At 40.8% G+C, this 15,375-nt stretch overlaps 1 protein-coding gene across 2 annotated transcripts; it reads right to left on the reverse strand.

Moving 5' to 3' along the window:
- Positions 1-136: 136 nt before the first annotated feature.
- On the reverse strand, positions 137-11,700 carry LOC121958263 (solute carrier family 22 member 6-B). 2 transcript variants are annotated; one of them, XM_042507149.2, is made up of 10 exons: positions 10,689-11,700; positions 10,080-10,183; positions 9,411-9,565; positions 8,753-8,921; positions 8,469-8,583; positions 4,406-4,512; positions 4,044-4,255; positions 3,863-3,971; positions 2,799-3,011; positions 137-2,650 (listed from the first exon to the last, which is right to left on the reverse strand). In XM_042507149.2, the coding sequence occupies exons 1-10, from the start codon at positions 11,025-11,027 to the stop codon at positions 2,548-2,550; spliced, it is 1,626 nt and encodes a 541-aa protein (XP_042363083.1). In that variant the 5' UTR covers positions 11,028-11,700; the 3' UTR covers positions 137-2,547. The 2 variants fall into 2 exon arrangements, with proteins under 2 accessions (XP_042363083.1, XP_087946257.1); XM_088090131.1 differs by having other exon boundaries at positions 3,863-4,255.
- Between the last annotated feature and the right edge of the window lie 3,675 nt (positions 11,701-15,375).

Consider the following 15,375-nt stretch of genomic DNA (forward strand, 5'->3'; position numbering starts at 1 on the left):
CTGGCTTCAGTGACATCGCTGGTTGATGTAACATACTGACATGCTTTCAGAAGTCATGCAAAGGAATAATGCGTTAGATTTTATGCATTGAAATCATACTGGCCTCAAATATCTTTGCTTTAAAAATAACATCTTTTGCCTAAATAACATTGTATGACCTGAGTGTATGATCCATGCCTTGAGTTTTTTTTATGTATTACACATCAATGTACACAATAACAGCCCTTAAATGGGAAAAATGCACAGATTCAAGTCATAGCAAGTCAGTTTACATATATAGTAAGTATAATAAAGAAATGATACACAATGCTGAAATCAATCTCTTCACATGCTGATCACAATCACATCCCATGGTTTCTATAAAAAAACTAAAAGAGTTAAATTAGTATGACAAAATGCTACATAAGGCATGCAATCTCACTCAAAAAGCCGTTTCCCCTCTCAGCTTGAGAATAAGAAGGTAGAGAATGAGGCAGTTACTTGTTCATTACAGCATTAAGATTTAACAAAGGTATTCCACAAACAGTCCACAGACATGGTAAACTTTTGTACAAGATTATTATAGACTCTATACTCTCTAGTATAGAGAGTGGTTTTATTACATGCACAAAATGTAAGAAATATATTAGTCCTGAAAAATATGAAGTTTTAACAGTATCGGCTCAACAGGACTACATGTCCTGCATTAGAGAGGAAGCAGCAGTCTGCGAATATCTCCTTGTCTTTTAATCTTTCACGTAAGCACAGAGTCAGAAATTTGATTTCTGAGTTGATGACCGTAGATTTATATATGTACTATTTAAAGTTTGTATGATTAGAAGAAAATGGAAAAGTTGTGGAATCTGCAAATAGTAATTTACAGGCCTGAGGAAGTTTTGAAGAACTAAATTTACTCTCAAAATTTTGAAAAGCCATGGAAAACCTATATAATAAAGCATGAGGTGTTCAATGAGAATCCGAAATTTGAAATTCTTATTTCTGGTCATTTTTAATGAAAACATGCCTTTGCTGTGGGTTTGGAAGTCAGGCTTTCTTTAAAAAAAAGAAGAAAAAAAAGTCAAAATTCTTTCAATAAAAATTGCCAAATATTCTAAAGAACACATGCCTTCCAGATTTGCAGGAATAGCAGTAAATAAAAACAAATTCCATCCAATTAAAATTGTATGCCCCTCCCCTAAAGCTAAAATATTGAACATTGAAGTCCTTCCTCAGTGCTTAAAAAATATTTGACATGCCTCCCCATTTTTGGATATTTATAGGTAAAAGTGTGTCTGAACCCTGATTAACGCCACCTAAGAAATGTTCCTACCAGTACAATTTGCCCCTGTGAATATTACCAGATCAGTTGCCGTCCCTTCTTTCACACATGAGAAGATGCATTTGACAGATGAAACCAGAATGGTCTCCAGTCCTGCTCCACTACAGGGTTCAGTGTTAAATGTTGTGCCTCATGTGAACGTCTCCCAGCTCACTGCACAGATCCAGAGCCACACCAATGTGACATCAGGAAACGCACAGGCCCTCAAGCTGGCCGTCAGCATCGACACCTCATTTTCTACAGACATGGGGTCTATTATGCACCAGCCTGGGTTAACTGGGAGTTTTTTTTTTTTTTTTTTTAAGATTATTTATCGACTTATTGCCTTTAATGGACAGGACAGTTTGAGTGTGTGTGTGTGTGTGTGTGTGTGTGTGTGTGTGTGTGTGTGTGTGTGTGTGTGTGTGTGTGTGTGTGTGTGTGTGTGTGTGTCCACTGAGCCACCAGGTGCCCCCAGTATTGGTTTTTAAGGGCCGATACCTATTATCAGAATTTAATGAGACCAATAAAAATGAAAATCTTTTTCTCAAAATTTAAAGTTTTGAATATATCAACCTCCAACACAAAACTTTGTTTAAATGCCTTTAGCAAATGTTTCAAGGGAAAAAAGGTAACACCTTTTTCCTCATGAAAGTTGTTTTTTGAAAGCCTTGCACCTTCGCGAAGTGCTTATAACTATCCTTTTTGAACTTTAGCAAATGTTTAATCAAAATGCTACCCTTTAAGTCAAGTGAAATTTTAAATTAAAATGATTTATTAAAAATAGCTTGTGGTTTTACAAAGTAAAAGTTCCTCCCATATTGACACTTTCTTTAAACTTTTTGATTAATTAATTGTATGAGTGATCATTAAAATAAAACTGCCAATGCAGATAAATTGCAAAATGCCAAATATCAGCCCCAATAATCAGCCAGGCTGATAATCTGTCGACCCCATAAAGATATAAACGTTTGAGAAATGCACAAGATTGTAAAGGACGACTGTTCCCTGCATCTGACGAAACAGTCAGCACATCTTAATGACTGCTTTGTGTGTGTGTGTGTGTGTGTGTGTGTGTGTGTGTGTGCGCGCATGTTTGTACACTTGCATGTTAGTTTGTGTTTGCATAGTGCTCTTAATCAGATCCTAAGGGACATAATGCATAGAGGATGTTATGTTAAGGCCTGTATCTGCAGGTAACAAAGTTGAGGCTGTATAATATGTGAATGTGTGCAGCCTCATACACACACTTAGGCTTGGTTTGCTAGACATTGTAGTTCCTGCTCCTCTGTGCTGCTGGCTGATTGACTCACATCCTCAGACATCTCGGGGCTCTCCTTGCCGGTAGGCGACCTGCACAAGACAAAACACAAAGAACACACTGAGCTGTTTGCAGAGGTTTGGGTCTTCACATATGAGCAAACAGGGCAGTGAGATCCTGTTCAGGGTTAACAGCAAGGACACATTAACTGCATAGTGACCAATATTCACACAATAGTACCTCATGTCCCAGCTCTCTGTGTCCTCCACCGTGTCAGGCAGAGGTCTGTCGGCCGTTTCGGGCAGTGCCAGGGCCAGGACAGCACCAAGCAGGGGGGAGGTACCGAAGATGAGCAGAGGGGTAGAGGGGCTTTGGTTGTGAAGCATGTTTATAATGGGAGCTAACACACCGCCCATCCTTGCAAACATACAGGATACACCTATTCCTGTTTGCCTGGGGGTACACAAGATGAGAAAAAAGTTGTGCCAGTGTATTTTCTTCACTTCTAGAGACGTTTCACCAATTCAGTATCTGACCAATCTTTGACCTATCTGACCTACCTTTTGTTCATGGCTTATGATGTTGAGTAATGGCCAAAATTCTGTTTTTACAGAACATTATGATGTCACAGTTAAGTTGGCCTTTGACTTCTCGAATATATGATATCATCATGTCATCATCTTATCCTATTAGTGAAATTGTGTCATAATTTGCTCAATTCTTGAGTTATGGCCAAAAGCATGTTTTGTGAGGTCAAGTCAAGTCAGGTCAATTTTATTTATAAAGCCCATTATTACAAAACATGGTTTGCCTTAGAAGGCTTTACAGCATATGGCATCCCTTTGTCGTAGTGACCTTAACTTTTGACTGTCTACCATTAAGTTCGAATCAGTTTATTCAAAGTGGATGTTTCTGCCAAATTTGTCAAAATTCCCTCAAGTACTTTTTGAGGCATTGCATTCACAAGAATGTGACAGAGGAGGTCCTAGTGACCTTGACCTTTGACCACCAAATCTAGTCTATAATATAGAGAATAAGATAGAAGAGGTCACAGTTAGCTTGACCTTAAAGCACCAAATCTTATCAGTTCATTGTTGAGTGGATGTTTGTGCCAAATCTGAAGAAATTTCTTCAAGGTGTTCCTGAGATGTGGCATTTTCGAGAATGAGATAGACAGACAACCCTAAAACATATGCCTCTGGCCTCTGGCTATGGCTGTTACCAGTGCGGAGGCACAAAAATCACTTTGGGATTATGTGTGTATGAGAAAAGTTATTAAAACTGTACAGACAAATATGTCTTACCGAAGCACAGTGGGGAATATCTCAGCAGTGTACACATAGATTACAGCAAAGGACGCTGTTATCCCAAACTTCCCTACCATGGCAAGAGCAGTCAGAACACTGGGATGATCTATGGACAGAGAGCAGGGACATGAGTTATTAAAGGTTCCTGTCAGAAAACAACACACAGTGTCTGTCCTACCTGCAGGGACAGCCAGCATGAGCAGACAGGCCAGCCCTCCAACAGCCAGAAATCCGCTTTGGGAGAGTCGGCGACTGAAGGGCAGGACAAGCAAGACAAGAGACCGAGCCGGGATCTCAACCACCCCGAACACAAACTGGGTCAAGTAAAGGTTAGTCCCTAACCTAGACACACCCAGAGAGAGGCCGTAATACACCAGCACATTGACAAACCTGTGGTGCGTAGGAGGACAAATAGAAGACAATGGAATATGGAATTGGATTTGTATTTAATGAAAATAAAAAAGATATACATCCAAATTGCATGCACACACACACACATACACACACACACACACACACACACACACTAACTCAATTTACCAGATGTAGAATAAGATGATAGCCCTCTTCCTCATCTGAGGCGTTCGTACGAGATCCACTGCTGAATAACTTCGCTTCTCTTCAGCCAAAATCCGACACTTCTTCACCTGGACACACGTAAAGCAAAACCTTTAAAAGACAAGGCCGGTAATGTTCAACATTATTTTTATCAAATCCAATGAAAAGATGCCAGTTGGCCAGACAGAGGGGCACCAATCCTCTCATCTAACAGGCACAGTTAATAGTAAGAATTTCATGGACTCAGGGAAGATGGAAAGTATTGAGACATGGACTTACACCTTGTACAACCCCACTTCCAAAAAAGGACTGTCTGAAATGCAAATAAAAAAAGAATGCAATGATTTGTAAATCCTTTTAGACCTATTTTCAGTTTAATACAGACAAAGCAATAGGGGGTTGGAGCCTATCCCAGCTGTTATTGGGCGAGAGGTGGGGTACACCCTGGACAGGTCGCCAGACTATTGCAGGGCACATATAGACAGACAACCAGTCACACTAACATGCACACCTGCGGCAATTAAGAGTCACCACTTAACCTGACATGCATGTCTTTGAACTGTGGAACATGGGGAGAATATGCAAACTCTGCACAGAAGGGCACCCCAAGGTCTGAACTTTGCCCCAACCTTGATTTGAACCAGGGAGCCTCTTGCTGTGAGGCGTCACTGCTAACCAGGACACTAAGTAAGTATTTGGGAACTGAGGACACTAAATGGTGATGCTGTCAAGTGAAATTTTTGACTATTCTGTATGAAATTGACTGTTATGCTTGGTATACAACTTCAGTTACTCAGCAGTCTGGAGAGTTCTTTGGTGTGTTTGCATTTCATAATGCTCCATACATGTTGATTGGGAGTCATGTCTAGTAGCTGCACTTTCTTACTACGAAGCCACACCCTAAAAAAAAAGTTGTCTGGATGGAAGCATACGTTTCGTCAAAGACCATATATACCTCTCAGCATTCATCTTGCATTCACAGATATGAAGTCACCCATGATGCCATGGACACCCCCCCCCCCCATTTAAACTGTTAACAATCTGTTTACCTGTGGAAGGTTCCAAACAGGTGTTTTTGGAGCATTCTACAACTTTTCCAATATTTTTTTCCCCCTGTCCTAACTTTTCTGGAACCTTTTTACAGACATCAAATTCAGAATGAGTGTATACTTAAAATATATACATAAATATCTATATATCTCAGATATACATCGAATATCTTGTCTTTGTACTCTGTTCAGCTGAACATGGGTAAAAACAGATTTACAAATCGTTGTATTCAGTTTTTATTTACATTTTATACAACATCACAACTTTTTTGGAATTGGGGTTATATGTTCTGGTCTTTTTAGGGTTTGTAATAACAATATAGAGTTACAACGCGAAAATTTGAAAGAAATTGGCGTTCAACCAACCTCGGAGAGTCCCGTTTAGTCTGGTTGGATAGTCTTAAAATGTATAAGAAGGCCCTCCGCCATGCCAGAGCGAACTATTACTCATCATTAAATGAGGAAAATAAAAACAATCCCAGGTTTCTTTTCAACACTGTAGCCAGGCTGACTCAGAGTCTCAGCTCCATAGAGCCTGTATTCCTTCGGCCCTAAGCAGTGATGACTTTATGATTTTCTTTAATGATAAAATTATAACTATTCGAGATAGAATCCATCACCTCTTGCCCTTAACTGACCTGACCTCAGACTCAGGTAGCTTGGATATGGCAGCAAGACCTGGAATTTATTTGGACCGTTTTTCCCCCACTGACCTTTGCCGACTCTGTACTTTGATTTCTGCAACTAAGCCATCAACATGCCTGCTAGACCCCATCCCAACTAGGCTACTTAAAGAAGCTTTACCATTATTAGACAACTCTTTATTAGATATAATCAATGCGTCTTTATTAATGGGCTATGTACCACAGTCCTTTAAAGTAGCTGTCATTAAACCTCTTTTAAAGAAGCCCACTCTCGATCCTGAGATTTTAGCTAACTATAGACCAATATCTAATCTCCCTTTTATTTCTAAAATCCTTGAGAAAATAGTTACTCATCAACTCTGTGATTTTCTCCAAGATAATAGTTTATTCGAGGACTTTCAGTCATGCTTTAGACTTCATCATAGTACAGAGACGACACTAGTAAAAATTAATAACGACTTATTGATTGCTTCTGATTCAGGTCTGGTCTCTGTTTTAATCCTTTTTGATTTCAGTGCCGCATTTGACACCATCGACCATCAAATCTTACTGCACAGACTGGAACAGTTAATTGGCCTTAAAGGAACAGCACTAACCTGGTTTAAATCTTACTTATCAGATCGTTCCCAATTTGTTCACATCAAGATTTATCTTTTGCCTCCCATATAAAACAAACTTCAAGGACTGCTTTCTTTCACTTGCATAACAGCGCAAAAATTAGATATATCCTATCCCAGACAGATGCTGAAAAATTAGTACATGCATTTGTCACCTCTAGGCTGGATTACTGTAATTCCCTATTATTTGGTTGCCCCAACAAATCACTTAGGTCTCTCCAACGTTCTCCTGTTTTAGCTTTGTTGCACTGGCTTCCTGTAAAATCCAGAATTGAATTTAAAATCCTCCTCCTTACTTACAAAACTCTGAGTGGTTAGGCTCCATCCAATCTGCCACAGCTCATAGTTCCTTACCAACCCTCAAGATCACTGCGCTCTGAAAAGGATTACTTGTGGTTCCCAAAGTTTCCAAATGTAGGATAGGAACCAGAGCCTTCAGCTACCATGCTCCTCTCCTATGGAACCATCTTCCAGTTTCGGTTAAGGAGGCAGGCACCGTTTCCACTTTTAAGGGTAGACTTAAGACCTTCCTCTTTGATAAAGTTTATAATTAGGGCTGGCTCAGGTTGCCCGGACCAGCCCATAGTTAGGCTGACATAGGTTTAACCTGCCGGGGGACTTTCTATAGGGGTCAGAGAGCAGTGGGGACTAACACTGCTCTCTGACCTTTCTATTTAAGCCATAATAGCAGTTTAGTGACCCTAGTTTTGTTAGTGTGTATATTCCTGGAGCACAAGTTTCTTGTGCTCAGTTGAAATCCCTGTACGAGTGACGGGGAGGAGGGAGAGGTGGCAGAGCTTTCGGCCCAATCCGGCGGGGGTGGTTTTGAGTCCATTCAGACCTGCCACTCTGGCTCTGCTTCCTCTCTCTGTCTTTCTTTTCTATTACTGCTCTCTGGCATTCATATTTAGGTTGTAATTGCTGATCAGTGACTCTAGGATCCTCATTGAGTGCTTATCCTTTTTACTGCTCACCACCTTGGGTCTGTTGAACTGCACTACGCTAAACACGTTGCCTCTCCGGAGCATTCCTGCTCCCTTGTTTCCTAGCTTTCCTGGATCCTGGCCGCAACCCTGGCTGTGCCTGATCGTGGTGATATCTGTGCTGGTGCTGTGACTCTGCCTTTGGTTGTGCTCGTGCTGTGGCTGCACTGATACTGTACCCCCAGCTCGCCCTGATCGTGGTCTTGGTCCTGGTTGCGCCGATGCCGTGATAATGCCTTTGGACACCTCCCTATCAATATATGAATGAGGCTCTTATCAACACCCACAATATCATCATAGAGTGCATTTCACACCTATTGTTATTGTCATATGACATCCACTATTGCTGTGCCTCTGTCCCCCCCCTCTCCCCCTTTCTCTTTCCTTTTTGCCACAATTGTATTTCATTTGTTATTTATGACATCTATTGCACGTTTGGGGATCCCTCATCATCCTCTGCCGCTCTCCCTGAGCCCCCCCCCCCAAGTTACAAGGGTTCTTTTTCGGGAGTTTTTCCTTGGGTGATGTGAGCTTCTAAGGGCAGAGGGATGTCATACACTGTAAAGCCCTCTGAGGCAAACCATGTTTTGTGATAATGGGCTCTATAAATAAAATTGACTTGACATCATCTTTATCTTTTAGTAAAACGTTTAGTCGTCAACATTTTGTACTGCATGGAGCAGGAAAAAAATACATCACAATGGCGTAGTTAGCATGAAAGTGTAGTGTGAGTCAAATGTAAAGAAACACACTTGTACAGCAGGAGGTAAGACCCGGCCATTAACAAGTGCTGCCTTGCGGAGTAATGCAATGGCTTCCTCCCTCCTGTCATTAGCCAACAACCACCTGGCAGACTGAGGGAGCACCCTGGCAGGAGATAAAGAGGGCAGACAGGGGGAGGAGGCGAGAGGCAGGGCCAGAGATTAGGGCAGTGGAGGACCACCATGAGAACCACAAAGAGGACATCATGTACTCTTGTGACAGAAAGATATATGAATATGCAGTGGATCTTATGTTCAGATGTTGGATTTCTCACCAGATGTAGAAGATGAGCAGGAAACCCGGGGCAGAGATAGCTAGCTGCAACTTCCTCCAGTCACGGATCAAGTAGGCTACGCCTGCTAGTAGCATGTAGCCCAAACCAAATGCATAGTCTGTGAAGATACCGGCTAACATGCGCCTCTTGGTGCATGTCCACTCAGTGCCTTGGGAGGAGAGGAGAGGAGAGGAGAGGAGAGGAGAGTACACAAGGGAAAAGCAGAGGAGGAAACAGGAGGAGAGAGGAGGAAACAAGGGGAGAAGAGAGGGAAAAAGAGGGAAGAGGAGGTGAGAGGAGAGGAAACAGAAGGAGAGGAAGTGAGAGGAGAGGAAACAGGAGGAGACGAGGTGAGAGGAGAGGAAACAGGAGGAGACGAGGTGAGAGGAGAGGAAAGTAAACGTAAGTGGGGGAGAGGAGAGGAAACAAGGGGAGAAGAGAATAAACAGGAGGAGAGGATAGGACACAAGGGAAGAGGAGGTGAGAGGAGTGGAGAGATGGAGAGGAGAGGAAACAGGAGGAGAGGTAAGTAAACAAGAGGAGGTGAGGAGAGGAAAGGAGAGGACAGGAGAGAGGAGAAGGCTAAACTGAGGAGGTGGTGTGGATCTTTAAGGACAGAGTGGAAAGGCTCTGATGAGTATCTGCGTGTGGTTAGTACCGAGGACGAAGGCGTTGATGATGACTCCGGATATGGTGGTGCCAACTATGAAGCGCAGAATCACATAGATGGGGAAGTTAGGAGCAAAAGCCACTGCCACTCCGAACACAGTCTGCAGTGCGATGGACAACAGCAGGACGAGTCGCCGGCCGTACCTTGCACAGGGAGAGGAGGGGACATGAGTCTGTACGTGCATGAATGAGTGTACTGTAACAGGGTGAAACTAAGATATATACACGGCAGGGTTAGTGTGTGGAAACTGCTACATTCTGCCAACACTTTTAAGGGATAGTTCCGATTTTCTGAGTTTGGGTTGTATATGGTACTTATCCAGAGACAAAATATCACATGCAGTAGATGTCAATCAGCTCGCCCACAGTTTGGAGAAGCACGCTGCAATCTGACACTCAAGCTAAGCAATATGCTGCTGCAGAGATGTCAGCAACAAAACACATTTGAGCCACCTAAAAAAATCTATATCAGTTTTGGAACTTCCCCACTCCGGCTCTGAATGACTTCACCAGTGCAAGATTTCAGCAGCTGTATCCAGAATATTTTAGCTTCACTTAAGCATGGTGGAGTTAAGTGGGGGTGCATTGTCCGTCTTTGTAGACAGTCTGCGGTCAGAGACCACAGACCTTCAGGTTCAGAGAGAGCAGCTGAGCCTACCTGTCAGCCATGGCTCCAAACAGCACAGATCCCACCAACAGGCCAAGCATGTAGATAGATGATCCGAGACTGTTGAGTCCAGCTCTGTCACACACCAGGTCCCACTGGCAGAGTCAAAAACAAGGCATTGAGAAGACGGTTTAAGATTCATTTTATCAAACTTGTCACTTTTAAGTTGCAACAACTTCACAAAATCAGGGTCAGCATCAGGGTGAGGCCGACTCGACTTGGACCGAAAGCTGTTCCTCTCCAAAGCCTTCTTCTGGCTAATGTCCACTTGTAGGAGAATAAACTGGATGAGATCTGATTGAGGCTCACTCAAGTCTACCTTGTACCTTGTAAATACAGCTAACTTTTAAGTTCAATTAACAATTAGATACAAAGTAAACATAAATTAAGATTAATTGTTATATTTACTTCACTTTTTCAAGGCAATATGTTTCCAGGATTATTTTAAGTAAGATCAACTCGTTAGATTTTACAGTGCAGTGAAATAACTGATTCTACCTGTTTCCATGCAGGTGCGCACATTAGCATGGGAATAATTGTAGTTTCACACTTGTAATTTCTGATTAAACAGATCACGTGCACACCAGCACCCCTCAGTACCTCAGTGACCGTTGTACTCTGGAAAGTCTCTTTGCTGTACACCCATCCATGGGCACACAGTACGCGCTCGGTCCGGTTTCCCTGCAGCGGGACATCGAAGAAGGAGCAGGAGGAATGAGAGATGCTGAAGTTCAGGCTGATCGTACCCGGGAAGAAGGAGTGATTCCCGGCCACTGAGCTAGAGCTGTCCCGGCAGTAATGGCGCGGCGAGGATCCAGTGAAGATGCTCACCATCATGTGGAAGGCGAGGAAGATCTGGGGCAGACAGATCCATACGTACAAGATTTTCTGATATTTGCCGAATCCTCCGATGGCAGAAAGGATCTGATCGAAATCCATTTTGGAAAAAGAAGGTCAATTTGGAGATTTGCGTTATTCTAAAAAAAAGGAGGCTGGCTGACTGTAAACACAAAACACATAAATGAGAGGGGCGGTGGAGGGCTGTGGTGCTGTTCAGAGGGGAAGACACATCAGTTACCATGTGCCACTGTGGTCAGTCCAGCTGTAGTCCACCACCATGACTCGTCCTCAGCATGTTCAGCGCGCTGCAAGCGGCGCATCTATTCTCTCCAGACCAGGGTCCACACAGGTTCTCCTCAGTGCTCCATTATCTCCAACAAATTCCCCCAGAAAAAAACAACTATCAGCTCAATGCATGAAAAATCAAATAGAGAATTGTCTTTTTTGAATTAGTTAAGATATAAGAAAGTGAAAAACTGCTGTTTAGATGCAGATATGTGCGCGTTTCTGGAGTAATGTATCGTTACTGACTGTACAATTCAGGGCTGGGAAGTCCAATAAAAGACGCTCCAGCGCAATATCCCAACGCACCGCTGCCGCGCTGTCATCCTACAGGCGGAAAAATGAATCACATCGCCTTTTCCTCATGAAAATCATGTTATCATCAATTGCACGCACTGCCATTCATATTGTCGAGTAACAATTCTCAACAACAGCCCATTGTTTATCTGTTTTGATGTGCATCAGATCAACCCCGAGATACAACCTGCTCAGAGGATCTGTGCTGCCATCTGCTGCTGGGACATTGCACTACAGTTATCAGTGAAGCTTCACAGTCTGTCCGGTAAGGTGAGAGCTTTATTTGTACAGAACATTCTATACAACAGGGCTATTCAAAGTGCTTTACAGAGCAATAAAATATAAAACATAATATAACACAATAAAAAATAACTGTTAGCTTTACCCTGAGGTCTTTTAATAGCCAGGCGTGATGGCCTGACCCAATAAAGGATACAGATAAAATATAAAACATAATAAGGGACACATACTTACAAGAAAAGAGTAAATATATATATATTGTATATAAAAGATCCAATAATTACTTTATTTAAAAAAAAATAGAAATCACCATTAAAAATAGCAAAAGAAGAAAGATAAAAAAAAGAGGTGCAAAGATAAAAAAAAAAAGATTGTCACTGACAAGCAATGGTGTAATGCAACAAGGTAATAATACTTTGTTACAGTACTTAAGTATTTTTGGTAGTGTCTGTACATTTTGTTGATTATATATATATATATATATATACAGATATATAATTCTGGCATTTTTTTTACTTTTACTCCACTCCATTTCCTAAATAAAATGACGAATTTTACTCCACTCCATTTCCCCTAAACATTTCAGTTACTTACTTCAAAATAGGGAAGGAAGGGAGGAGGGACAGACAGACAGATGAATGAAGGAATAAAAGGGAAGGGAAAACTGAATATTGTTTTTAAATCCTTAAGTTGTTAAAAAAGAGAGCTAGTTTTTCTTCAAGTGTATGCTTCATTTTTAAGTTGGTGTATGTTATGAAGAAATTAACTTCATAATTTTTAAAAGTCAGTCTGCTTGCTTTTTTTTTTTTAATGACCAGCATTCCTTACTTTTCATTCATTGTACTTTTTGTCTGTGGAGCAGCTCCAGACTTTATACATGATGACATCACAAGTTTGAGACTTCCCTCTCTGGTTCTTGGTTTTGAGAGAGAGCAGCTCGTGTTCACAAATATTGAGCTATATTCAACTTTCCTCAACCATAGAAATAACATACCATCGAAATAACTATATTTACATGGTGTTCCTCTTCAAGCTTCTTTTCTAATATAGGGTGTAATATATTTTACATGAAACATGCTTTTGTTTTTGTTTTTTGGGGGTTATAACAAAAACAAACTGACTTGAACTGACTACACTATATAATGGTAATACCTTAAATGTGGCTAGAATTTACAGTTGGAGTCAGCTGAGTAACTGTGTGCAGGGGACCTTTAAAATCCACAAAACAGGAAAATACAGCAATTTCAGTTCATTTTCATTTATAAAGCCTATTATCACAAATCACAATTTGCCTCAGAGGGTTTTACAGCATACGACATCCCTCTGTCCTTAAAAAAATAAACCAACTGGAGGAAAAAAATAGAAGGGTAGAAACATCAGGAAGAGCGACTGAGGATCCTCTTCCAGGACGGACAGATGTACAATAGCTGTCGTAAAAGACAAGATTACAGTAGCATATGACAAAATGATACAATAGAAGACAAAGACAAGAATTAATAAATGTACTTGATGATAGCATGTAAGCAAGCATGCAAGCTAATATACACTCAACAAAATGTGAACACATTTATTCTGGCTCCCATTTTTTACAAGATTTTTAATGCACTCAATAAATATATTTCTAGTTAATTTTGATAAAATCCACGTTAGTGAGCATGGACAAGCATATCAAGATGCTGATTAAACAGCATCATTACTGCACAGGTGTGCTTTGGGATGGAGACAATAAAAAGCCACTGTAAAACGTGCATTTTTTCACAACACAATGCCACAGATAATGTTGTTATATTCGCTAACCTGCTGCAAACTTGCCCTATGTCTTCTCCCCATTGCCAGGCGGCCAGCTTTGCATAGGTATGTATGAAATATCTATTTTCTTGACAACTTGCCTAACTTTGTGTTGCATGGCCTGTCTGTGTTTTAGTGCATACAAACATATTGTCAGCCTGTAACTGCATCTTATAACATTTTATTTAGGGTCTATGTTATGACTCTTGTATTTTATCTCTACCTCTATCTATTTCTGTTTCTTGTTGCTGTTGCTGATCTGCATGTCTGCATGTTATGCTTAGCTGTGTGTTGCTGCTTCATGCTAGGTGCATGGCTGTTTGTTTAAGAAAGCTATATGTTGTCGCTTCAAGTTGCGCGCATGGCTATTTGTTCTAAAAAGCTACATGTTGCTTTAGACTGCATGCATGGAATTGTGCTAAAAGGCTACATGTTGTTGTTTTAGACTGGGTGCATGTCTATTTGTGCTAAAAAGGTGTATATATTGTTGATTTATGTTGCATGCATGGCTGTTTGTGCTAAAAAGCTATATGTTGTTGCTTCATGCTACGTGCATGGCTATTTGTTGTAGAAAGCTACATGTTGTTGCTTCATGTTCCATGCATGGCTTTTTTACTAAAAAGCTATATGTTGTTGCTTTATGCTGCGTGCATGGCTGTTTGTGCTAAAAAGCTATACATTGTTGCTTTATGTTGCATGGCTGTTTGTGCTAAGCTGCTATATGTCCTTTCTGTAGGATTGTTTGATTCTGTTGTTCTACTGTTTCTTGTTGCTTGGCATGGCTTGTGTTCTGTCTAAGACGTTCCTGTTTGTGTAGCTCTGCTGTCTTTATGGTGTCCTGCTGCCAAAATGTGAATTTGATCATTTTACAGGTTTCAAAACATCTTGCCAAAGAACTACAGTTGGAAATTTGCCAGATGGCTAACACTGGCACATTTACAGAAATGTTGATTAATGTGTTTTCCTTATAAAATAAATGGAAAGAGTGTGCCCTCTGACTGCAGGAATGTTTACCAGAGCTGTTGTCTGAGAACTGAATGTTCATTTCACCACCATAATACATCTTCAATGTTGATTCTGTGAATTTGGCAGTACACCCAACCAGCCTCCCAACCACAAAGGTCAGCTACAGTGACTAACTGCAGGTCAAGATGCCGGTGAGGACAACGAGCATACAGATGAGCTAACAATTATTTTAATTATTATTATAAAATCAAATTATTATAATTTATAACAAATTTGCAATCAAATTTTGAGAGAAATACATCTATTGGGTGCATGAAAAAAGTCTTATATCTTGAACTTGTAAAAATGGGAGCAAAACCAGTGTTGAATTTAGATTTTCGCTTAGTATAATAATAATTACTATAAAAATTCTCCTTATGTTTTAGTAACCACAGTATGTGACTGCTGAGTGCATACGCCATTAATGTGGAACGATGGAATACACTGACTAGGCTTTATTGATTTTTTTTTTTTTTTTTTTTAGAATAGGAAGGGAAAAAAGGGATGGGGGGATTTTTTAAACACTTTATAGCAGTTTTTTTTTTATAAAAGGAAAACAACAGGATAAGTCATATTTAAATCAAGAAGACAAGGACTGTATTTTAAAAGAAAAGACAGTACATAAAAGAATAACAGCTATGGTATTAATGCTAAAATGAACCCATCACACCCCCTCCCTAAAAAACAAAACAAAAACATGACATTAGGGAACCGAATCAGTACTTTTCACTCGTCTTCACTGCTGTCTTGAGTGAGGTACAAGGATGAGTGACAGCTGAAGGGCAGGTCTGTTGGTCTCTCATGTACTGTAGGACCAGGTTCCAGGAGCTGGGCA

Source organism: Plectropomus leopardus, chromosome 17 (assembly GCF_026936395.1).
Source record: "Plectropomus leopardus strain MGB_pleo_1.0 chromosome 17, ASM2693639v1, whole genome shotgun sequence".
Lineage (NCBI taxonomy): Eukaryota > Metazoa > Chordata > Actinopteri > Perciformes > Serranidae > Plectropomus > Plectropomus leopardus.

Excerpts from the sequence above, each read along its gene's own strand:
- LOC121958263 (XM_088090131.1), bottom strand. The coding sequence starts at position 11,027 with ATGGATTTCGATCAGATCCTTTCTGCCATCGGAGGATTCGGCAAATAT. Across the intron at positions 8,922-9,410 it reads CATCAACGCCTTCGTCCTCG|GCACTGAGTGGACATGCACC; the intron begins GTACTAACCACA and ends TCTCCTCCCAAG. Across the intron at positions 8,584-8,752 it reads CTGCTCATCTTCTACATCTG|GGTGCTCCCTCAGTCTGCCA; the intron begins GTGAGAAATCCA and ends ATCTCCTGCCAG.